Here is a 25,953-nt window from a genome sequence, read left to right as displayed (position 1 = left end):
TAGAACCGTGTCTAAATAATAAATAACGTCATATGTATGTTGTTTTCTTAAAACCTGAACTCACAAATTACACTTAAAAAAACCCTCTTGTCTGTTCTTAAATCACTAGGGTCGCGTATATGTTAATATGATTCTTAAGAAGAAAAAAGCAAACCCCTCAGTCAGCCATAAAATGAAGACGGGTAGCCAAGAACATATGGAATGTTAGGAGTGAAACAAATCTGAATTATGACATACGAAATCCAAATGATGACATACATCAAAATTCTAGACGCCAAAATTGTTGCTTTTAAGTCGAAGTGTTGACCCAAGTCAAATAATGGACGAGACAATACGCTGATAGAAAGCTGCAAAGTTTGACTTTTTAAGTCACAATTATGAAACAGTAAGACAGAATTTTGACTTAAGGCATTTTCACACCGGTGACGAAAATGAAAAAAACTAAAAATCAAAAATGCAGAATACTCGTTGGTGATTTTTCGCATTCAATCCTTTCAAACCGGCTGACACGTATATTTGCATTCCATGTAATCACATCGATCGATGCATATGTGTTTTTTACTATGATAACGCTGTACTCGACTCTACGCACTGGAGACGGGCTCCTTATTATTCCAAGTGTGCAGGTCTGTGTAGAAAAGTTACAATGTAGTCGCATTTCCTGAGATCAAAAGTCATTCGTTTATCGGTTGCTTTTGTTTTTATCGGCATCCGAAATTCGCAGAAATTGAAAGAGCTGTGAAAAAAAAAACACTGCATTGCGAAATATGAAAGTTTCAGATTGGATGTGGATACGCTCAGAGAGATGGAATAGTTTGAATTTTTACTTGGCGTGTGATTTTTTTGCATGAATTATTCGTGTTTGGTCTGAAAGCACTTTAGTCTAAAGATTATATTTTTATTATTATATTATCTGTTTGGCCTTTAATTGAAAGGACAGCAGAGAGACTAGAAAGGGGGAGAGAGAGAGAGAGAGAGAGAGAAAGAAGGGGCGACATGCAGCAAAGGGCCGCGGGTCAGCCCCGAATCCGCGCCGATACATGGCCGCCCGCTCCACCAGGTGAGCTACCCGGGACAAAGACCAAAGACACACCAAGCCGACGGTCGGCTGTCAGGCAGTTTAGGGCCGTCGGTGAGCGTCTGTCGGTCTAGTTTTTACGGTGTGTCCAGCACTGTCGGCTCTAGTCTGCCCGTGTCTGAGTTTTTTCGGCCGATTCAGCATGTTGAATCGGCGGTGCCGCCCGTCGGTAAGAGAAATCACTCGGATCGGCTGTTCAGCTTAAATGAATCAGTGCACGAGAAGAGAAACAGAAGTGAGGAAAGCAAGCCAACGAGTCAAGAGGAAACACACAGAAGGTTCTTCTCATGTTCCATCTCATCTGATCATTCCAACACCAACCACATGAACATCTGGATGAAGCTAAGTGGTGAGTGAGAGTGGTGTGAAAATGGTCGGCAGACGCCGCTTTGTTTCATGTACGTATCATAGCAACAGCTTGTATATCCTCCGTCCTCGCTCTTCCTGTTTCCCTTTCTGAATGATGATTCCAGACTACCGCCGCCTGCTGGTGTGGAGAGTTATTTCCTCTCACGCAGCCGCAGAACGTACGTGGTTAGCTGGCCGTCGGCTGTCGTCTTGGCGGTGTGTTCAAATGCAACTTTTCACCGAGACAAAGGCGACGTGAGGCGACTCAACAGTCGGCCTTCGTCGTCTTCAGTTCTCTGATGTCGGCTTGGTGTGTCGGGGCCTCAACGATTTTCTTTTTCTGGCAGAAATACACAGAACACATAACGGCACATCTTTTTCAAATTGAGGAAAAATGGGGAAAAAAGACTGGAAGGCATGTGGAGATGTACTAAGTCACTAGTTATGTACACTCGAAAATGACTTCATATTAACGGTGGTGGAACAGCTGAGAAAGATGAAGACTTCTCTAATCTGATGCATGTTAAAAGAGGAACTGTTCACCGATGCACTTTAAATTCAATATTTACACGTAATCAAAGAAACAAACTCATTTGTGAGTCAGAGTTGTGTTTATTTAGGTTCTATATATCTACAGTGTGTTTGTGGAGAAGAAAACAATGTGTTCAGTCTATCTGTGGTAGTTTTGAGGCATCCAGAGATCCATGACAAACTAAACCCACTAATTATTCAGCAGAAATTACTTCCATAGTGAGATCTGTTGATTAGTAAAGAAGAAAAACACGGCTGTTGTGTTCTTTCAAAAGGACATTTTTCAAAAATACTTTTTTGAATGTTTTTTCAAAATTCTACACAAATGTGATTTTTCTGATTTGGGCAACTTGAAAACAAGAGTGTAAAAGCCAAATTTAAATGATTGGTATGTATGTATAAACTGAAGAGCACTGCCTTGATATCCAGAGTATTTCACTTCCTTCTACTCTCAGAGTTTAACCATTTGTGTCCCAGCTCTTTTAAATGTGGAGGCACCGTCTGAGTCGGCCCTCTGGTATCAGCCCTCTGGTATCAGCCTACACACTGTAGGAGGTCGGACACTCTGTTTAGAGACAGATAAAATGAAATATATGAAATGAAAATATCGGGAGTGAAATAGAGTCTTCTTCATTAGAAGTAGTTCCAGTGTCCCTGCAAAGACTCGTTGAGTTCTGCAGTGTTACTGCTGTCAGTGCTGACTGTTCCATCATTCTGCTTGGCCAGGTTAATCCAAGCTCTTGATCGAGCAGAGAGCAAAAAGGCTCCGCCCTCCTTTGCTGATTCTTTGTATCGTCACTCTGGTTTCTGAGGAGAAAGAGGAGGGAACTGGGATGGCTGACTACAATCCTGGATTGGAAACTGAAAGTGAAATTGAGATCCTCGGTGGAGGTGGTGACGACGGGGGAAGATGAGGAGTTGTTTGACGCTATTTGATGACATCACTCAGTTGCAGGCGGCTCCGGAGGCTCCCGATTGACTGGGATCAAGAAAAGAAAGAAGAGAACATTTAAGAATGATAGTAATCTGAAGAGTATGGTAATTTAACCGTACTTCATAAAGATTACATCAATTCCAAAAGTATAAAAAAAGTTGCAATCCAATACCTTTTTCCAGTTCATTAAAGGGACTGTATGTAAGTTTTTACATGTATAAACATGTTTTCATCGTTTTTATTGCCAGTGTGAACAGGTTGTAACTTGACCTAAAAAAATAGACCTTCCGCAGCTTCCCTGGTTTCCTCTCTCAGCCTGTAGATGCTTTTAATGGGAAGAACCCGGGGCCCTTTTTTCCCCGCGAAAATCCAATGGATGTGACTTCATGCACGCTCGTGAGTGCTAATGTTGCTAACGTTAATCAACATGATGCCTGTCGATCACATTCAGTCTTGTGTGTGTGTCGGTAGCGCGAGCAACAGGATGCTGACTGTCGTTGACTTAACGGCCAGAGGGTGTCGCTGTTAACAAGCAATTTCTGATTCTCACATAGAGTCCCTCTAACAAAGAACATGTGAGAATGTAAATGCCTGCTTCTTGAATATAATACAACCCCCACAAACACAATATCCAGAAACAAGCATAGCCCTAATATTTGGGCCAATACTGTAACAGAAGTATCTTATCTTGGCAGTCGAGTGTAAGCAGCATTAAATTCCATCTCAATCCCAACATAAAAGTGTGTGCATGTACCTTCCTCCCGTGCCTTCATACGGGCAACGAAGTTGTAGCTCTTGTTCCTGCGATAGTTCTCGTAAGGGTCGTCCAGTGACACCCCCACGCCTTTATACTGGTCCCACTTATCCCTGATGTCTCCTCCTTTGATTGGATCCTGGATGCCCTGTTCTTTGGCCCCCAAACCGCCTGAACCGCTCCAGCCTGCAGCAGACAGGACAACGCCATGAAAAGGAAAGAAATCAGTATGTGTGGTTCATTTGACTTTGACGTTAAGTTCCCAAACACAGCCAGTAAAATATCCTTATAGCATACCCATCTTCATCAGCAGCTGGTGGCCCTTGTTCTCCTCCCCTAGCCTGAGATCTGTACACGGTTTGGAGGGAGTGGCAGCTCCCAACACTGATGTGGAGCTGTAGAGAGCGGGAGAGATAGTCAGACATTAAGATTAACATCAAAATGGTCTTTTATGAAAACATCTTATCAAAGAGCAGCGGAGGTGACTTACGGAGGAGAGGAGCTCTGGGATTTGGCGCCACGGCGTCTCTTCCCGGGTGAACGTGAACGGGATCTGGATCTGGAGCGAGAGTGACTCCGAGATGACCTGGATCTACTCCTGGACCTAAAGAGGGGTAGGTCAAGCATGACCATAAGAAAAATCCAGAACAATATCAGCTCTGCTTCTTCCACAACTGCTTACTTTATGTTCTACCAAACATTATATATAACAGTTAGTCCCTCCTTGTGTACACAAGGGCTCATTTCTATATTGACAAGACCCTCACTATTGTATATTTATGGATGTATTAGAGATGCTCTCATAACCGTCCAGTTTACAGCTGACTGGCCGTGACCGGTAACCAGCCCATCTGTCTCATATTTCAGATTTTTTTTACCGTTCACATTTTACACAGGGGTGTCGCCGCCATATGATGGTTTTACGCCGACTCACAGCGGCACAGTCAGTAACGTCACACCGTCGATGTGGAGGTTCTTCAGTGTGAGTGAAGAAGACATAAAAAGCTGCGATTCGTCACAACTGTAAGTCCAAAATAAGCCGCGGAGGGACAACCTTAAAACATTTGTGACAACTAACTTAATCAGACGCTTATTATATTGGAATAATTCCAATATAATAAGTATCTGATTAAGTTAGTAGTTCCTTCCCCTGCATGCTGCTCTGTCTGCCGACAGCACGGAGCTAAGGAGCCAATGTTAACGGAGGTTCCATTGAGTCACGTTATGATGCGTTCAAGCGCTACTGAGTAAAAATAGACGATTGGGTCGATGGTAAGTTATAACGCCATCATGATGCGTTCAAATGTAATCTTGTAAAATGTAGTTTTTGATGAGAAACTTGAATAAATCCAGTTGTTTGAAGGAGATGTTTTCACATCAATATAAACTAGATATTAGAGAGAGAATTATGATCTGTTTCACTTCCTAACACTAAAGTCAGCTCTAAGCAGTTTCTAATATATAATTAGAATGAATAATATATGAAGATTTCTTTATTTTTTAATCAAAGCAAATTTTTGATAAAAATAAAAACATTTATTTCCTAATCAATTGTGTCTTTTTATGCCAACAACCACTACAGATGACAATAACAAAGTAAAAGGATAACATTTGGAATTTCTGACGGTTTACACTGACTTTGGGACAGTTGAAATGATTTTTTAGGAAGGTGGTAAAGAAAAAGTAAATCTGAAACCTTGCTGTCAATTATAGTTTGATAGAAAATCGGAATTGGCAGGTCAGATAAAAACCAAAGAATCGGAATCGGCCATCAAAATTGCAATCGGTGTGTATATATATATATATATATATATATATATACATATATATATCTCATACAGAAGTCAGTGTGATGTGTGTGTTTGCAGACCTGGATCTTGAGTAGGAGCGGGAGCGGCTGCGGGAGTGGGAGCGAGATGAGCGGGACCGTGACCTGGAGGACTTTGAGGAGCGAGAGCTGGAGCGAGATGAAGATCTCCCTCTGCTGCGAGAGTGACTCCTGGAGCGACTGCCTCCACGACCGCTGGAAGGAGGAGAGTTAAAAGAGGGGGGGGGGGGGGGGGTTACAGGAAGAGAGAGCATAAAATTGTGGGTCAGGTGAGCCCTTAATATTCACCAACAGTGACATCCTCCCCACAAAGGATGTGGGAGCTTTCTGGAACCAGAACCCAACACACAGAGTGCAGTTAGAAAGATCATTTTTGATAGACCATTACTAAGCTCTAAGCTGAAACAGGAAGAGACGGAACAAGAGGAAAAGATCCAAATGAAGAGGAAGCTCACCTGTTGCGTTTCTCCTGTCCCTTTTTCCTCCTGGCTCTCATCTTGGCCCTGAAGAACTCATACAGGCCGTTCTGCTCCCAGCCTTCACTAATGGAGGAACAAACCACAGCAAGCTTTAAGACTCGGACCTCCAGCAGGTTCTATCAGAAGCTAGCAGCGCTACACAGAACTGCTGCTGCTGATGCACAGCTACTGAAAATAATGTGATGCTTTCATGGTGCTCCGTTGCTAGCGACTGGTTGCATTGCTCATGTGCATTAACACAAACTACTTTATAATTAAATCCTTCAATAAAAACACAAAGCTGGAAAAATGGCTAATTCTGATTAAGCCTAGCTAATAAAAGTACTAGAAGTACAAACAGGAAAACTTTGGATCTGGTTCCGTGTTGATATAATCAGTCACAAACAAACAGCTTTTTTTCTCCTTGCTCTTTTTTATTAGTAATAGGGATGTCACGATACCAGAAATTTAGTAGTTGATACCAATATCAGTGAAATTCCATGATTCTCGATACTCAGTTCGATTACACGGTGAAAAATAAAAACAAAACAATAAACCCTTCGAGCTAGTGTTAGGACGTGAAACAGGTCATAACTCCCTCTCCGTTATCTATCTTATATTGCTGTGAAAACGACTGGAGTTATTCAAGTTTCTCACCAAAAACTACATTTTACGAGATTACATTTGAACGCATCATGCTAACGTTGTAATTTACCTTCGCCCAATAGTCATTTTTCCTGAGCCGACTTTGAACGCCTCATAATAATAACTCAGCGGAACTGTGGTAAAGCATCAATACAGACAGAGGAATCGATAGTCACGGAGGCATAAGATTGGACAAGGAATCAGATAACTAAGAACCAGTTCTCTATTCCCATCATTAGCATTTTCCCTGTCTGCCAGAGTGTCTGATGGTCTGACGATTTCACCCGCCAATGCCAACAATTTACCTGCATTTGGCGGGTGCTAATTTCAGACCCTGATAGTAGCACAATTGTCAGGATAGAGGTGTGAGACAAGAAGGATTGAAACAAACTGAGCACCACAGCATGTGTGGTGTGTGTGTGTGTGTGTGTGTGTGTGTGTGTGTGTATTTGAGACAGAGAAAGAAGGTGACGGAGAGATTTTATGTTTTTAAACTACATTTTAGTCTCGTCTTTTTTCGTCCAACATGCATGTTTGATATGGTCACTGTCGATGTTTAATGGCGTCTGTGTCGTCTCGTCTTAGTCGTGGAATAAAAGGTTGTTGACAAACATATCTTGTCATAGTTTTCGCTAAAGAAATGAACACTGGACGGTACCTGCACTACGGTAGAAAAATGAGTACCGTCACGCTTTCAGAATTTGGGCATTGACTTGGTACTGAAGTATTGGTCCTCATGACATCCCTAACTAGCAACGTACTGCACATTCTGCTAATGTTAGCAGGCTTCTCACTGTTAACCCGTTACCACGGACCATCGCTGTTGCAAGTTCAAATGACAAATGTTGCCTGTGGCAGATTATATAATCTGTAGATAAGTAACATTCACTGCTAAAATGAAAGTCAGCTATTATCTGATTAATGTCATCTCTGCAAGCCTGTACTGTGTCTGTACTCAGCAAAAGACCAGTTGTTTATTTGACTTAGAAATGTTAATAAGGGATTGGAAAGGATTTGGATTCAATAAGCAGATTTGAAAGTGGATTCAAACTCATGTGCTATCAAACCCCAACCTTACAATCTGACCAGGGGGAAAAGGGGTTTCAGTATCATTGATCCTCTTATGCTTTACTCCAAGAGGGATACACCGCCTTAGAAATTTCAATGCATCGTATCTCATGTGTAGGAAAATGAAGATGTGTGTACCTGTTCCTGGGCCGATCATGGGATGGAGGGCTGTAGAAAGCTTCCACAGCAGCGAGCAGGCGGTCACTAGGTGGCATGGGAGGGGGCAGTCGGATGTCTTTAGGGTCCAGAGGTTTATAATCGCAGTCCTCGAGCTGAGCAATACACATGACAAGGAGGATCGTGAGACAAGCAGGTTTGACTGTTGGTGGGTAATACAGCTGTGTATTGGCAAGAATCTGGCGATACCGTATGTATCATGATACAGGATTCAATATACTGCCATATACTGCGATCTAATTTTAGGAAAACTGTTATGGTCTAAAGAACACACCATAAAATCTGAAGTATCCTATGGGGACTAACATCATCACACATGAATACAGTTGGGCTCATTGGATCCACAAGAGTCTCAGCTTTACACTGATACCCAATTTATGGAATTAAAGACTGTTTACGAATGGCCTTTTCCATTACTATAATCTATTTGGCAAGTCTAAATAGTCTGTTTCCCAAGCTCTCTTAAAAAAATGTCCTGTAAATCATTTCCAGAGTCTTGGGTCCATTCTGTAAGCCACTGTGCTCCATCAGTCTTTTCTCCTGCTAGTATTCAAACATGATGGCTTGATGGTAGTAAAGTAAATGTTTAACCAGCTGATAACACTCTACTTTAATGTCATGCCCTTGTCCTTGAATCAGAAGCAGGTGACTTACTTTGACCAGCGGAGCCATGAGACCAGCTGGCAGGTCAAAGTAGGGGACGTTAGGCACCAGACTGGGGTCGTCTTGAACTGGATGCTGCCGATGACGCATGTGGGGTGAATGGCCGTTGAAGCCGTGTGGGGGCGGGCCACCAAAATCCGGGTGCTCGCATCCACCGCCCCAGGGAGGATGTTCGGCCCCCATGCCCGGGGGAGGGAGCCTCTGATTGGGATGGTGGTGGGGAGGAGGACCTGGTATGTCTGGCAAAATGTGAGTGAATATTGTTAAAATACACGAGGAAAGTAAATACTACTACGGATGCATTTGAGTGAAATTACTGCTTAATTACTTTGTGCCTCTGTGAAATCACCTCCGGGATACTCTCCCTGAGCGTAATCAAACCGGTGTGGGGTGTACGGCGGCCTGTCATAGTGGTGTCTGGGAGGAAAGTCGTCCTGCATAAAGCGTGGTGGGAAGCGTCCAAAGCTGTGTGGTGGTGGTGGGGGCTGGTTGAAGGGAGGTGGCTGCTGGTGGGGAGGGAAAGGCCCTCTGAAATGGGGAGGTCTCTGTAAAAATGCACAGTCATTCATGTAAATGAGCAACAGAAAAGTTCAACTAGGATATACTGGATTTACAGATTGTAAATGTAAAGTATGTAATGCAATTAAGGCTGTCAATCGAATCAAATATTTAATCATGATTAATCACACATTGTTATCTGTTCAAAATGTACCTTAAAGGGAGATTAGTCAAGTATTTAATACTCTCATCAACATGGGAGTGGGTGAATATGATTCCTTTATGTAAATGTATGTCTATATTTATTATTTTAAATCAGTTAACAACAAAAAAAATGACAGATATTGATCCAGAAACCCTCACAGGTACTGCATTTAGCATAAAAATATGCTCCAATCATAACATGGCAAACTGCAGCCCAACAGACAACAACAGCTGTCAGTGTGTCAGTGTGCTGACTTGACTATGACTTGCCCCAAACTGCATGTGATTATCATAAAGTGGGCATGTCTGTAAAGGGGAGACTCCTGGGTACCCAGAGAACCCATTTACATTCACACATCTGGAGGTCAGAGGTCAAGGGACCCCTTTGGAAATGGCTATGATGTTTTTTCCTCGCCAAAACTTTGCGTAAGTTTGGAGCGTTATTTAACCTCCTTCACATCAAGCTAGTATAACATGGTTGGTACTGATGGTTTCATACGATGCCAATATCTTCACTCTAGCTTTAAAACTGAGCCCGATACAACCTAAACATCGTAAGTTCCGTTAATGTGTTAAAGAACTTAGTGGCGTTAAAATTAATTTGCGTTAACGCGTTGTTTGCACGCTAACTCTGACGGCCCTGAATGCAATACAATAAAGATAGGTAAAAGAAATCAAAGCAAAGCCAGTCAAAACCACAATGATCATCGACCACATGCCTGCATGCGTGGAGGGAACGGGGGCTCCCTCTGGCCCCACGGAGGCTGGTCAGGCTGGTTCCCCCATGGCGGCTGCTGGTCATATGAGTTCCAAGATGGAGGGCCTGGGTCAGACCCACCTGGACCGCTCCAGGGGCCTCCTTCTCTGGGTGGACCTCCGCTCCAGTTGCCGGGGTCCCTCTGGTCATTCCACATCCCCTCATGGCTGTTCCAGGGAGGGCAGGGGGGAGGAGGCTGGTTTGGGTCAAAAGGAGGCTGGGGAAGGACAAGAGTCAGAGAGGGTCTGAGCATGGCCTGCTGCCTGAGGTCACACACACACACTGCACCAAACCCAGAGCAGGGAATTCTGAAGGCCGGGCAAGACCTATCACGAGAGGGTGGGACCAGGGCGCAGCTGGGGTGAGGCCTGCTGCAAATACAAGAGGTGGGCACAGAACCTCTGCTGGAGCCTGCAGCACACAAAGGGGACAGGGACTAGAGCTGCACCCTAAACGTTGAGGATTTGAATCATCGGTGGAGAAGTTTTTTCACCTCGTAGCAATTTTTCACTCAAGGCAACGGCACAGTTTGAAAATGAGGCGACTGGAAAACAATATATGGATGCACTGGAGTCGCAGAAGGAGCGTATCAAGACGTACGGAGGACGGAGGCTTGTTCATCGGCTGATGAGACATGCTCATCGGCCGGAAATATTTCCGAAGATCCATCAGGTATGCCCGTGGTCTTCAACACAGCCTGACGTTACACCTGTTTAGTACTGATGTGAATAGCGAGGGCAAGCGTAGGCTCTACTGTAGTAATGTTGTCTGGTGTTGACATGAACAGCGCTGCTCGCTACCGGAGCTGGTTTAATCTAAAAAGGAGCAATGCTTTCTCCAGTTGGGCCGGATCGAGGTCGGATCAAGTTCTCACCACAAACGAAGCGTACCGAACCGTACCGAGACCACCCCTTCAAGGAGGTCTCGGTTCGCTTGTTTTGGTGCTGCACTCGAGTGCGATTGCTGTGTTCACACCTGCCCAAACGAACCGCACCGAACGGGTGAACACTCCAGGGTTCCATTCAACCCAACTAAACAAAGCAGGTGTGAATACGCCCAGAGACTCTGAAGAAAGTATGCACGCACGCACATCTCACACACACACACGCACGCACATCTCACACACACACACACGCACGCACATCTCACACACACACACACACACACACACACACACACACACACACACACACACACACACACACACACACACACACACACACACACACACACACACACACACACACACACACACACACACACACACACACACACACACACACACACACACACACACACACACACACACACACACACACACACACACACACACACAGAGAGAAACACGTAGGTCTTTACCGGTTGGTTGGGGTTCCAGGGGCCTATGTGCTGGGGGTCATACCACCCAGGCTTGTTCGAGGGGAGATCTGAGGGTCCGCTGGGGTTGCTGGGGTCCTGTGGCCTGGATGAAGCTCCCTCAAACTCCCCTGGAGGAAGACCTGACATGGGAGGCTTCACATCCCCTGCACACATCACACACAAACACCAACACATTACAGCACAAACATACATGGACTTGCCAAATAGAGAAGCAGATCACAAACCAGCTAAACTTAACAAGACAAGATAAAAAAAACTGTTGAGTAAGAATCAATTGATGTTATATGTTTTTTCTTAAATAGCAAGTTTCAAATTGAAGAAGAGTGTGACTGCACTGTGTTAACGTACAGTACCTCCTGTCATGTCAAACAATCAATGAGACTTCATGTATCAGGCTGTGCCTCTGGTTTCGTGTGCTTGTGTTCTCACCAGCTTTTGTGGTCATCGGTGGGGCCTTGTCGGGCTCAGCGGGGGTAGCTAGCTGTGCTACGGTGGCAGACTGCGGCTGCTGCTTCAGGCTGGCGACAAACTCTTCGTGCTGGGTGTTCAGAGCCTGGATCTGCTGCTGGAAGGCCAGCTGGATGGGCTGCACTGCCGCAGCGTACTCTGTTATCAGAGATGCCTGACAGAGGGGAAAGGGATTGATATATCGGAGGTTGTTACGGAGTTAGCAGTGAATTAAAACCCACTAATGGATTCATTTTCCAAAAATGGGGCACAAACGTAAACACAAGCAAAATCTCACAGGTGCCGCATTAATGGGTGTGACCAGTATATTTTTGTTATTTTGGTGAAGCTAGCATTACATGCTACCTTCCTGTCGCACACAGTGCATAAGGTCTGTCCGTTATCTGCTGAAAATGATATATATTTTTTCAACGTACTTCAGGAAAATTAGGGACAGAAAAATAAAAACGGATGGAGGAGCTCCGCCAACACATCGGAGATTACGGAGGGTCCCATAGGAACGAATAAACTTCCGGTTAACTCGCGTACATGCACAAAGCTATGTGGAAACGAGGCATTAGAGATCATTTACAGCTTGGCTGGTGCAGGGCAGGTACAGGTTTACAAACTAAATAAAAAAAAAAACCTAAAAAAAACAACGACCTCACATGTAAAACTTGTTTTTAAATTGTTTCACAAACATGTTGTATTTGTTTGCAGCAAATACTGTACAGTAGGATGGATCATTTTGCAGTGTTACTGATTATATGGATACATTTGCCACAACTGCAAATACTGAACATGATTGGAAGTGACAAAAGTGAAAACTCACTCACTGATATAATCGTCTTGACGTGACAGAAAACAATATTTGGATTCTCCAGAGGAAGCACAGCTTGGACTGCTTCTAATAAAAATGTCACGAGGTATTCGACGGAGCTCAGGACTCATCCTGATGACAGATGTGTTATTCCAGATGATTCCAGGGATTTTTTATTTTTTTTGTATTCCAAATCATTTTAGAGTCACCTGATTACTGTTATGTGGATGAGATTATTGGTAGAAGTATTTTGTGTCCGAGGAAAATCAAAACTAAAACTGCGTTTTCCCTCCCGCTGGCTTTGAGCCAGCAGGAAAGTCTTATTCCACTCACTTGGTACTGGCCGAGGCCCAGGGCCGGATTCTGGAGCTGCTGAATGGTCTCTTCATCAAAGTAGCCGTTCTTCTCCCACAGCTGCAACAACTGGGAAGGAGGAGGATGGGTATAATCAGAGAAAGATAACTTTAAACTCAGGGATAACAATTTGAACCAAAACAGATTTTTTTTCTATCTTTCCAATTCAACAAATGAAAAGCAGAACAAGCAGGAAGTGCTGACGAACCTTTATTTATCAATGCTGTATAATTAGCTATTACGACAGAGTATTAGGGCCACATTGAGGAAACATTTAAAAACCTGAGATTTCCAGAATAAAGTCGTAATATTGCGAGAATAAAGTCTGAAGTTTACGAGAAAAGAAGTCGTAATATTATGAGAATAGAGTCAGAAGTTTACGAGAAAAAAAGTGGTAGTATTGTGAGAATAAAGTCATAATATTATAAATGAGTAATTTGACGTGTTATTTTAGAGGGGAAATAGTGTGAAAATGAGGAACGTGGAGCATCTTGTGAAGTTCTACTTTAGTTTAGGTTTCACAAATAACCAAATCCTTCATCTTTTGGCTCATCAGCAGCACATTATCATCAGTATCAGGACCTGGAAAAGATTGTTCTTAAAGAAACTGAGTTTATTTTGAAGAAAGAGCCACACGGACCTGATGGGGAAACTGACTCTTTTGTGGAGGAGGATATACTTTTTTTTCTCGTTAAGTTATGACTTTATCCTCTAAATCTCTGATTTTCTCCCCTCAATGTGGCCCTAATACTCCGCCGTAAGCCATTTACTCATTTCTATGAATGAATATTAGAGTTAAGGTCTTTACACACCGGGAGGTGTACACTACAGTGTACGTACTGAATATGTCTGTTACGTACAACGTGAATGGTTGATGCCTTTATTCGTAGCGCAAAAGCTCAGAAAAATAATATATGTATTAATAATATTTAGTACTCATGACAAAAAACTTTTGAAAAAATATATTGATGTGCGAAGTAATCGCACGAAAAAAAACACCTCTGGTGTGTAACGGGCTTTTAGACTGCACACTGTTTGTGGATATACAGCATGTGGTTGACACTGTCCTATTAAAAACAAGATACACTCTACCACATTAACTGACAATAGCAAGCCCTAAAAGTGAACCGACCCGAATAAGAACTGATCAATTCATTCTGGTACATGTGAATATGTTATGTTATTATAATTATTCTGGGATAAAGGGGTGTCCTATGATGTTAATGTTACTACCAAGAGCAGAATACTACTGTAGTCTGTAAAGGTGTTGCCCATGTGTTTACCCTGGTGATCTTCTGCTGCTTCTCCTCCTCTACAGCCAGGAAGCTGGTGCAGTAGATGGGAACCACCACTTTCTGCAGCGCTGCCAACAAATCCTTCTGCTGCTTCCGCTGGCTGCCAGGACACATTCAAAACACACGTCACAACGAGGAATATAGTGACAGCGTTTCAACCATTTTACTCTCACTAAATTGTTTTTAAAGGTCCCATATTGTAAAAAGTGAGATTGTCATGTCTGTTATATTATAAAGCAGGTTTAAGTGCTTTATATAAATACTGTTAAACTATCAAAACGCTCAATATACGGAGAAACACACACAGCCCGTATTCAGTTAGGATTTCTGTCTATTTGTGATGTCACAAATATACAATATTTAGACCATTACACGGTTTTAAACGTAAACATTCTAAATGTGTCTCAGTTTATTTCCTGTTGCAGTGGATGTGAACGACATCAGCTGACAGGAAGTAAACATGGACCCAAATTGTTGCCTAGTAAAGCAATTCCGTTGCAATTCCGTTGAAATGCACTAAAACGGATCGTTTCAGACAGAGGGTAAATACAGGTATATTCAGACAGACAGTATGAGGAAAATTAAGGTTTTTTTAACATTAGCATGTAAACATGTTCAAGTAGAAACACAAAATACAAGTATGAACGTGACAATGAGCATGATAGGGGACGTTTAATGGTCAAATAAGCCTCTTTATACAAGATGTGTTTCATACTGGACCAAAGCTGCAACTAATGCTTATTTTCACCGTTGGTCAATGACTTAAAGGGAAAGTGTGTAGGATTTGGCTGCATCTAGTGGTGTGGTTGCAGATTACAACCGAGTACCCCTCCGCTCACTCCTCCCTTTACAAGTCTGCGGCAATGTGAGCCGCCAAGTGCAAAACTGCGGTAACGCCATTGGCCTCGTTCTGAGATCATCTATACCATAATAACACTAATTCAGGAGCAACGTAGGTCAGACGGCGGGTGGCGGTACCACAGTTTAGCCCTCTGCGGCTCACGTTACCGCAGTTTCACAAGCTTGTAGGAGAACTACGGTGGCCTTCAGGTATCATGAAAACGTGAAAGGCTCTCTCTAGAGCCAGTGTTTAGATTGTCCGTTCTGGGCTACTGTAGAAACATGGCGGAGCAACATGAAGAGGACCCGCTCCCTGGCTGCGGTCAAATAGTACAAAAATGACGGCCCAACGTCTTTTCCTAACCACTTCCCCTTGACCTCGATGGAAAACGTCACAAGGTCAAGGAAAGATGAGAAGGAGAATTCAAAAAGACAACCGTGGTGTTCAGAGAATCCGACTGCTCTTTCATTAGACTCCATAATTATGATGCGATGGCGGCGGACGTTAGTGACGTGGGTCTGCCGTGGTGAAACTACATTCAGTGACAGACTGCTTCACCCGCGGTGTGTTAAAGAGAGATACCCCAGGTCCTCCTGCTACTGGAACACTCTTATCAACAGATCATAAAAGATCATCTGACCTAACGTGGACAACCGGTGAAAAACATCACTTCATTACCAAGGTTGGAACTGAAATAAACAAAGGAATATATGATAAATATTGAGTTCATTGGAGAAGGTGTAGGACCATATAGTTCTGTAATATTTATTAACGTTGATTATTTGTTAATTGATTGTTTAATGTTAATTTTATTAATTATTCTTGTTGTGTTTTTTACTGAGGTATTTGTTACATGTTCCAAATAAATAATTAATTAAAAATAAAGTGAAACTAAATGGTAGTCACTGTCCACTCATATTAAACATGAATCCCAATTAGTGTATGAAAATAATATGCAAGATAAGCATATTGTTTGTTATCATGAACGGCCAAATGGTGCGTCGCTTTAAATGCTGCGGCCGCGAGGAATTGTGGGATGTTATTATCTTCTTTCCTTTGGTAAAGGATGGTCCAGTGAATCCTCTGCTAAAGGAGATGAGAAAGGAAGCATTGAAGCTCCTTTCCTCAGCATTTAGAGGATTCTAACAGCTCTCATCATGGCTGCTACTGAGAGACTGAGAGGGTAAATTCACTCCGTTAGGAACCTTCCTGAGAGAAAAGACTATTCGACCACAGCCCCTGTGAAGATAAGAGGGGCTCATTCTAAGCTAACGAAAACACGATTCTTAGTTTCAGGTGATTATACACTAATGAAAACATAATTATTAATATTATATTCTATTTCTGCTAATAGAGCCCCCGAAAGGTTACACACTGGACCTTTAATTATTTTTTCAATTAATCAATTGAATCTATAAAATGTCAACAAATAGTAAAGAAGGAGGATGCAATTTCCCAGAGCCCTAAAACCTAAAGTTATTCACTTTAGAATAAAATAAAAAGGGAAAAGCAGAAAATCTGCAAATTGGAGCTTAATATGTGACTTTAAAAATGAATTCATTAGCAAAATAAATGTAGTTTAATTTTTTCACGATTGCCTGCTTAATGAGCCGTTCTGTAAGTGCCTACATGTTAAATTCCAGCAGTTTCATTGTGCCTTGTATAAATTCAGTATATACATTCCATTTAATGAAATCAAATTAAAATGTAAAAAGCTAATTAATCAGCAATGGGTACCCAATACTTGGATCATCATGACCATGTTAATCACAGTCTTATCGGGGCTCTATAACACTCCCTAGAAGGAGGTGCAGGGGTAGAGTGATCCGTGTCTTTATGTGCAGTGTGTATTGGGTTTGTGTACCAGTGATGGAGAACGTCGTTGGTTAAATAGATGAGATGTAGGCGGAGCTCGAAATGCGCTCCATCAACAGTGATGCGGTTGCGAAGATGTGATGTCATCAGCTCACAATGCGGTGGACTCTTGGCGTTGTTGAACATCCAGTTCTTACCGGCCTGACGAGAGGACAAACACACACAGAGTGAGATAGTAAGCTTGTTTTTAACTATTTTAAGGGAATCTACCAACATAAACAGAATCTCCATCGCGGCAGGCTTACAGAGATGGCGTCTTTGGTGCAGGTGTCTATTATGGGCTGCAGCAGGTTGTCAAACTCTGTTACGTCCAGCTGAGTTTCGAGCAGCAGTTTTTGGGTCTGCTGCTCCATAGCCAGAGCTATGGCTGCGGTCACTTGTTCCTACATTGAGAGAGACAGAGGATGAAATGAACCGTTCTTTTTCAGCCTGCCACTGTTGAAGAGCATCAGGAGTTAACAGGAAGGAAACAACATAACCTGTTATAAAGTATTATAGTAGAAAGTACCCTAACTTCACATCTTGTTCCCTTGTACCGATTGTTACGTACAGTACTGGTACACCGTTAGTCAGGGCGGTAACAAGCACTGCACGAAATATAAATAAGGAAGCGGATGAATGTATTTCTAAAAACTAAAACCCAGCCATAAATCTATGATGTGTGAATGTAAATGGGTTCTATGGGTACCCACGAGTCTCCCCTTTACAGACATGCCCACTTTATGATAATCACATGCAGTTTGGGGCAAGTCATAGTCAAGTCAGCACACTGACACACTGACAGCTGTTGTTGCCTGTTGGGCTGCAGTTTGCCATGTTATGATTGGAGCATATTGTTTTATGCTAAATGCAGTACCTGTGAGGGTTTCTGGACAATATCTGTCATTGTTTTGTGTTGTTAGTTGATTTCCAATAATAAATATATACATACATTTGCATAAAGCAGCACATTTGTCCACTCCCATGTTGATAAGAGTATTAAATACTTGACAAATCTCCCTTTAAGGTGCATTTTGAACGGACAAAAAAGGTGCGATCAATTTGTGATTAATCACGATTAACTATGGACAATCATGTGATTAATCGTGATTCAATATGACAGCCCCATAAACAACTTATTGGTAATTTGTAAATGCCAATAAATTATTTTGTGAAATAAAGATATTTTTTATTTAGTTATTTAGTTTTATTTATAGTTATACTGTGTATAAAAAATAAAATCACCCTCAACCCTTAAGTTAAATCCATTATTCCCGTGGACTTAAAATCATTGTTTTATTTGATGGCACTTGACCTTTTTATCCCTCGAAAAATTGACAACACCAATGGCGAAGTGGCCTAGCCCCTGAAATGATGACATTCCAGGCCTGCCGTTAGTACAAAACAATTACACTGAAAATCGGGAAGGATTGCGCTGCATGTTGTGGGCTCACTGCATTAATCGGTTAGCTGGCTTCTTATCTGGTTACTCGCACTCCCTGAAAGAGCACTGCTCGAGTAGCCCCCCAAAAAATAAAAACATAAAAAAATAAAAAAAATAAACAAACAAAAGGAAACGTGAATCATCCCAGAGGGGAGGATGTCCTCTATGCCAGATGTATTAATTATGCTCTGTACCTGTCTTAGTGTGTGCATGTGCTGCTCCTGCTGCTGCAGATTCCATTGGCTCTGTTGGACGAGCTCCTCCATAGAAGGCGCAGCAGGCGGAGGAATCGTAGGCGGAGCGATCATCGACATCTGTGGAGGAGGGATATCAACCACGTCTGTGGAGCCCGGGTTGTACATTTCTGCAAAAATACCAGCAGGAAAAACAGCAGTGGGTATGAACATGTGACGTGTGGAGGTCTGGTAAAGCTCTGCTTCTGGGGCTCAGACTGAATCCCTGGCCTACAAATCAAGCTACAAGTAAAAAAAAAAAAGCATTATTATAATTGAACATATATAATTCTAAGATTAAAATATAAAACATTAGGTCGATTAAGGGATCATCAATCATATCAGCCATGTATAACCTGTCAATCTCTAATCCTTTGTCTGATGGGATTCATTAAGCTCAGGGTATGCAAGCTGTCAAAAATAACTAACGTTAGTCAGGATTTAGGTCTGTAACACAAAAGTGGTGGATGGTGTAAAGTCTCATCTTGGACTCATTTTAATTTAAGAACACATTTGAATAAAGATGGACACCCACCCAGCAGTGTGTTCCAGGTGCAAACAGGACCCACATAAAGCCACTGCTGTCAACTTATCGTTGTGAAACTAGGCCCGAGATTGAGCTAGTGAAAACTTTATCGGGACACAATTTGACCAAGAACTGAGATAATTAGTCAGATACTGGTGTCCTGAACACAGCACTTGCATTTCTGCCCTGAATCCTGAGAAATAGCATTCCAGATTAAATAACAAGACGTGTCACCAGGCGAGTCCGGTCTCCTCCGTCTGTTTGTCTACTCTAACCCTGACAGCTTCCAAATGGAGGATTAATCACATTTTGATCAGCAACATCAAGAAGATACCTGATATATCAAACTTCAAAACAACACTACAGCATAAAACTCAAAAAGAAAAAAAACATACTAACAAGAAAAATACAACTGAAAGCAAACCAAAACGCTTTAAAGCACAAAATGTGACCTTCCAACTGGAACTTTAACATTTGTCTGGTTGTAAATAAATACCTTCAGATGTATACTCCTCCCCGTCCAGGCTAGAGGGATCTATGTGGAGAAAAAGCAAACGGTGATACAGTAATGCATTTCAGTGGTATGACATGACTGACAGAAAAACTCCATGCAACCCTGCTCAACACTGTGCTCTTATTAACAGGCTGTTGAGCATCATACAGTGACCAAAGAAGCTCCGACTTCCTCTACACAAGCAGCAAGTGGCATTAACAGTCTGATGAGTCAAACCTATAAGTAAATATATAATACTACGGTTAAATAACTATTTAAGCAACAAAATTCCAAATTTGATTCGGGTCATGTAAACAGCATATTCAGTTTGGATGGTCTGAATTAGGCCTTGTTCTGAATGGAGCAGTTTCTCATTAAGACATGTGGGATGTGCTGATATTATTCAGGTTTTAGGAGCATTCTTTGAACATGTATGTTTTATTATTAGTTATGATAATATTGTACTGCTGGATTTCTCAATAAGGCCAAAGTGATTCTTACTGGTAGGAATCAGTCCAAAACTACATCAATAAGATCCAGTTTGCAGGAAAACAGAATTTCTCTTTAAGGTGTCAACCAGGCCACAGCTAATAATAATAATAATAATAAAAATAATAATAAAGCTAACACGTCATCCTGATCAGTTCTCAAGGGTTAAAGGATATGGATTTAGGGCACAGGGTTTGTGTTTAGGGCTGGGTATTGTGGTATACAAATACTGAATTTGGTTATAGAAGCCTAGATGCATATGTTTCTTAAAAACGTTAAAGCTACACTCGGTAACATCAATAAAATATACTTTTTTGTCATATTTGCTCAAACTTTTGCTATATCCTGACAGTGGTACATGAGACGGATAATCAGGTTTCATTTAGTGCTACTGATGTTATTTGCAAGACTCTGCCGCATCCGAAGAAGAAGAACCAATCAGATCCACGTAGTCTCTAACGCAGCTGTCAATCACTGCTCATGGAGAAGCGCTGATCAAATATGAATCAATATTCTGTTACTGTAAATTACTTTTTCTCGCCTCAAATGTTTGCAGAAACATATTTTAGTGGACTGTTTAGCTGTAAAATGAGACAGTTTGTGACCAGAAAGCCATGTTGAAAACAGTTGAGCCAAAACCAAGCACCGCCCACCGACGGGAGCACACTCTCTCATTATACAGCTTAACGGTACATTACTAAAGGTGGCATACCCAGCCCAACTCTTGTTTCAAATAAAGAGCCATTTCAGAGTTCAATTGGGTTCAGCACTGGTGAGCTCCATATGGCCTTGTTGTGAAGATGGAGGCAGCTTGTGGTTGCACTGCTACTCTACAGTAGAACACAGCTGTCATGGCAGTAGACATTAGGAGCTATAAGGAAGCCCGATGGAATAGGTACAGGATTTGCTTGATAGGCTTTGCATGCCGATAGAGGCGAAGGACAAATCCACTCCTAAAACAGAATACCCATCATTAATATGATGCTGGAGAGTTCAGTCAACAGTTTCTCTTCTTTGCATAAGGTTATGATGTCCCTTAAATACAAGTTGGCATGTGTTGATTTATTACACAGCTGTGTTGAATACTCCATTCTGATTGGTCAATCATGGCGTTCTGCGGTCTGTAATTTCTGTATAACAGACCGTTGCTAGGTATAACAGACCGTTGCTACGTATAACAGACCGTTGCTATGGGCGCAGCTCTGATGTCGGACTCTGGCGGATCGTTTTGGTGTCAATATTGATTTCTTCAGTCAGTAGCCGTGTAATAATAATGTAAAGATAATGTACAGCTAGCGGGTCACTGTTGTGAAAGAAGAGAGAGAGACCCTGACGTGGAGCATCGCCCTGTCGGGATTCTTTAACAACAATGACCGGCTTGCTGTACATTATCCCTTACATAATGAATTACATGTTTATCGTTTATTGGCCTGTACAATTGTACATGCTGGATTTTGGCTTTAGGAGGTAGAGTGGTCTACCACTAATCAGAAGGTCGTTGGTTCGATCCCTGGCCCCTACAGCCGACATGAAGTGTCCTTGGGCAAGATACTGAACTCAATTGCACCTAACGCCATCTGTGTGTTGTAAAGTGCTTTGATTGGTCGCTAAGACTAGAGAAGCACTATATAAATACAGTCCGTTACCATTTACAATTCAATTACGTTGATTATTTTCAATCATTTCAGGAAGGACTCTGGGAAAGACCTAATGATGTTGAAAACCAAATTGACTGAACATTCCAACATCATACAAATACCCCTGTTCTGGCTATATGGTGGACTGTCTCTTTAACTACATACGCTGCTGTTGCTCCATAGCAAGCTTGCACTTGTAGTAGCTGAAGTATTCTCCCCCAAAGAGGAAGGAGAACTTAGGGTTGTCCTTCTGCTTCTCCATTGTCATCTTCTCAAACTCGGGCCCGTTCCGGGCGACAAACTGGGCCAGCTTGTCGATGACATTCCTCAGTTCTTGATCTGCACCAGAAAAAAAAGAGGAAGAAATCAAATATACAGTCAGAGCTGAGGCAGCTGGTGATCTGTCTAAAAGCGGTACAAACAAATGACAAAAAGATTGGAAGAAATTAACGTAACTTGTGCTTTTGTGACACTTTTAGATGTATTATCATTATATTCCAGTTACAGAACTAAGCACTAACTACTGTTTACAACATGTACCTATTGTGAAGGTGTTTCCAGGACCGTCCTGAAGTGGAATATCTCCTTGCTCATTTTATACACCAGATAATTTTAAAATTCAAAGTTAACACGATAATAACACGTTTGTTTGTTGTTGTTTTAACGGCACTAATATATATATATAACGCATTACCGCAACTCGCAATTTGTAATTAACCTCAGCCGCTGTTTGATCTTTCGGAGGTTGTAGCAGTTTTAAAGCTAGAGTGATCAAGATATCATATGAAACTAGAAAACCTGAGGAATCCATCGGTACCAACCAGGTCATACTAGCTTGCCAGCCCTAGAGGGACCTGATGTGTTTATTTACACACAGACAGGGAATGAAATTAGCACCTGCCACCTGCCAAATACAGGGTAAATGTTGGTTGAAACTTTCAGGTCACCTGCCACCATGGCAGACAGGTTTACCTTATATTAAGAAATAATATTTTTACAAAGCAATTCTAAAGCCTAAATTAAATATATGGTAAAACTCTACATTTTACAGGTCCACAAATTTCATGGTAATTAGGTAATAATTAGCAAGTAACCTATTTGAATTTTCTTTGGAATTACTGCCAAATTACCCAAATATGTACCTATACATTTATTGAAAATTACTTTACTATAAACATTATTTAATAATTATATTCCGCTATTTCCAAATAGCTGGTAATTTATTTAATACATTTCCAGCAAAATAATTCAATGTTAATTGATATGCTTTATGTCTGCTGGTAAATAGATGATAATCAGCAAATAACTTCTTTGAAATTTCTTTAAAAACTCCCTGAATCGTGACATCAGCTACCAGGTTACATTTGTGTAGACAATAAGTCACACAATGGTGAGATTTCTGCCTGATCAGAAGTGTCTTTTATTAGTTTTGGTTTTGGAGGTAAATATTTGGTAAATATTGGGGTAATTTGGCAGTAATTCCCAAGAAATTTCAAATAGTTAACTTGCCAATTAAATAATTGATATATTCCATAATACTACAGTCTGGTACCACTGGCTGACGTCAGTGTTTACAATTTTAAAGCCTTCTACCTACTTAGATTTCAGAAGTGGCAGACAGAAACAATGAGTGGCCGGTAGAAATGTTCAGTGAGCTGCACAGTGACAGGTGAGGAGAAAGGTTCATTTCAGACTCCTGCACACAGATATGAGTGGAGCAGCCTGAGGAGAGAGGACACTCCTCCAACCCTGGCTGGAGGATCCGAGGTTACCATGTCACATCACAGTGTTACAGTAAATAGAGCTACATTAGCTCAATAAATGGATAACCCACTTATCCAGGATTTGACAATGGCGCCAAGTTTGAAAACCAAAAAGGGAAAAGAAGGAAACTCAAACTTGGGTGATAAATAACTGACATTAGCCGTTTGAAAGAGCTAACGTTAGCTAGCTAGCTAAAGCTAACGATGCTATTTTAACATCCATCACTGTTCACAGTAGTTCACTGCTGTAGAGTTGTACACATGAACCTGTTGGACACACGGAGCTACTGGCGTTACTAACGCAGGCCGACATACTAAATGCAGCGGTAACTAACGTGTTGTGTTGCAGAGCAGTAACGTTAACTACTGTTAGCTCTAGGTAGCATGGGAGCTAAGCTAGCTAACATTCAATGACCATCACACGTCGCTGCTGCTGCTCACCTTCAGGCGGGTTGGGGATATCCATGTCTGGCTTCAGTTACAGCGAACCCGCTGAGCCTTAATAGATAGTCCACAGATCAGTTAACTCGGTTTATCTTTCACTCAAATCAGACACAATATTGACTAAAAGACTCTGCATTGCGCCTGTAACGTGCGCCGGAAGTGTTCTCCTTCTCTGGTTTGAATGGAGGCTCGCAAACAGCTTGAGATTGCACATCGCCACCTACCGTCGGGGAGGGCGGGGTTTGTTGAGCCAGTTTCTTCTTGAGGTGTCTTTAAAGTGAGGGAATGACTCCAGTAATGTCTCCATCTAAAACATGAACACATATTTCCGGATGTGCTGCATCTTTGGAAATAATCACTTTGGATTTAAAATAAGCGGTTTTCAAACTATGAATTTCCAAAAAAAAAGACACAGAGGCAGATGATATTTTTTTCAGATTACCTGTCTCATGTATTAATGTCAGGATATAGTGACCGTTTTATAAAGATCATTTTTTTAAATATTTTTTTATCCTTTTTTAATTATCATAAATTGAGCCCACCATGCATCAGAACGTTTTAGTGTGAACAGTAACTGTACACAGCTACTGCAAATTCTTGCTAAATAAAGCTCCAATGTTCATGACAATAAATGACAACATTTTGAGGTCATGATGGATGTAGGGTGGCACATTTCAGATTTTGATCTCAAAAACTGTATTTTTTTTTGGACAGTATTTTGAATTCTATCCACATGTGAACCATTGCAGTCAATGGAAAACAAGCATTTTTAAACACCAGTTTGTCACTTTTGGAGCAATCAATCTTTATTCAAATAAATTACCGACATCTCAATGTTGTCTAAATGAAGGACGCAAATTCTCAGAATTTTGTCTCGAAAATTGAATTTTTGACACTAGTTTGAAATCTGCCTTTACATACAACCCTGGCGACTGCCTCACTCATAGTGTGATATCATAGTGTGAAGTGGTAGTTTTCCCAGGCAGTAAGCTCACCAAGATAGTGACTTGTCTTTGGTGTCTGATGTTGTGAGTTTAAGACCCGACTGAGGCAGAAGGAACATGCTAATGCCTTAAAGGATTAATGATGAAGGACCTGTACTTCTCATTTGTCTTCCTTTTTTCTTCTTCCTCCTCAAAATGCACATCCCCGACCCACAGCTGTTATAGCAGCTATTATTACATACTACATCCTGTTTACACCTCTGTGTGCACATATTACTTCTCATCATGCATATACAGATGTAGGCAAAATTGTTGGTACTCTTCCGTTAAAGAAAGAAAACCCCACAATGGTCACTGAAATAACTTGAAACTGACAAAAGTAATAATAAATAAAAATTTACTGAAAATTAACTAATGAAAATCAGCTGTTGCTTTTGAATTGTGGTTCAACAGAATCATTTTAAAAAACAAACTGATGAAACTAGCCTAGACAAAAATGATGGTAGCCCTAGAAAAGATTGAAAATAATTTGACCATAGGGACATATTAAACTAAGGTGTGTCCTGTAAATAGCATCACAGGTATCTTCAAACTTGTAATCAGTCAGTCTGCCTATTTAAAGGGTGAAAAGTAGTCACTGTGCTGTTTGGTATCATGGTGTGTACCACACTGAACATGGACCACAGAAAGCTAAGGAGAGAGTTGTCTCAGGAGATCAGAAAGAACATTATAGACCTTCATGTTAAAGGTAAAGGCTATAAGACCATCTCCAAGCAGCTTGATGTTCCTGTGACTACAGCTGCTCATATTATTCAGAAGTTTAAGGTCCATGGGACTGTAGCCAACCTCCCTGGACGTGGCCGCAAGAGGAAAATTGATGACAAATCGAAGAGACGGATAATACGAATGGTAACCAAAGAGCCCAGAACAACTTCCAAAGAGATTAGAGGTGAACTCCAAGGTCAAGGTACATCAGTGTCCGATCGCACCATCCGTCACTGTTTGAGCCAAAGTGGACTTAATGGAAGACGACTCAGGAGGACACC

At 41.6% G+C, this 25,953-nt stretch overlaps 1 protein-coding gene across 4 annotated transcripts; it reads right to left on the bottom strand.

Moving 5' to 3' along the window:
- Positions 1–2,018: 2,018 nt before the first annotated feature.
- LOC119488067 (calcium homeostasis endoplasmic reticulum protein) lies at positions 2,019–24,175 on the bottom strand. 4 transcript variants are annotated; one of them, XM_037769276.1, is made up of 20 exons: positions 23,961–24,175; positions 21,922–22,095; positions 19,634–19,672; positions 18,573–18,754; positions 17,201–17,338; positions 16,945–17,096; positions 14,228–14,339; positions 12,924–13,013; positions 11,753–11,945; positions 11,303–11,466; positions 9,906–10,160; positions 8,834–9,029; positions 8,476–8,723; positions 7,783–7,916; positions 5,929–6,015; positions 5,516–5,668; positions 4,136–4,249; positions 3,943–4,040; positions 3,646–3,831; positions 2,019–2,936 (listed from the first exon to the last, which is right to left on the bottom strand). In XM_037769276.1, the coding sequence occupies exons 1-20, from the start codon at positions 23,983–23,985 to the stop codon at positions 2,899–2,901; spliced, it is 2,778 nt and encodes a 925-aa protein (XP_037625204.1). In that variant the 5' UTR covers positions 23,986–24,175; the 3' UTR covers positions 2,019–2,898. The 4 variants fall into 4 exon arrangements, with proteins under 4 accessions (XP_037625204.1, XP_037625205.1, XP_037625202.1 ...); XM_037769277.1 differs by having other exon boundaries at positions 18,573–18,742; positions 23,961–24,174; XM_037769274.1 differs by having other exon boundaries at positions 8,813–9,029; positions 23,961–24,173.
- Positions 24,176–25,953: the final 1,778 nt, after the last annotated feature.

The sequence above is a fragment of the Sebastes umbrosus genome, chromosome 5, assembly GCF_015220745.1.
Source record: "Sebastes umbrosus isolate fSebUmb1 chromosome 5, fSebUmb1.pri, whole genome shotgun sequence".
Lineage (NCBI taxonomy): Eukaryota > Metazoa > Chordata > Actinopteri > Perciformes > Sebastidae > Sebastes > Sebastes umbrosus.
This window is presented reverse-complemented; position numbering and strand designations above follow the sequence as displayed.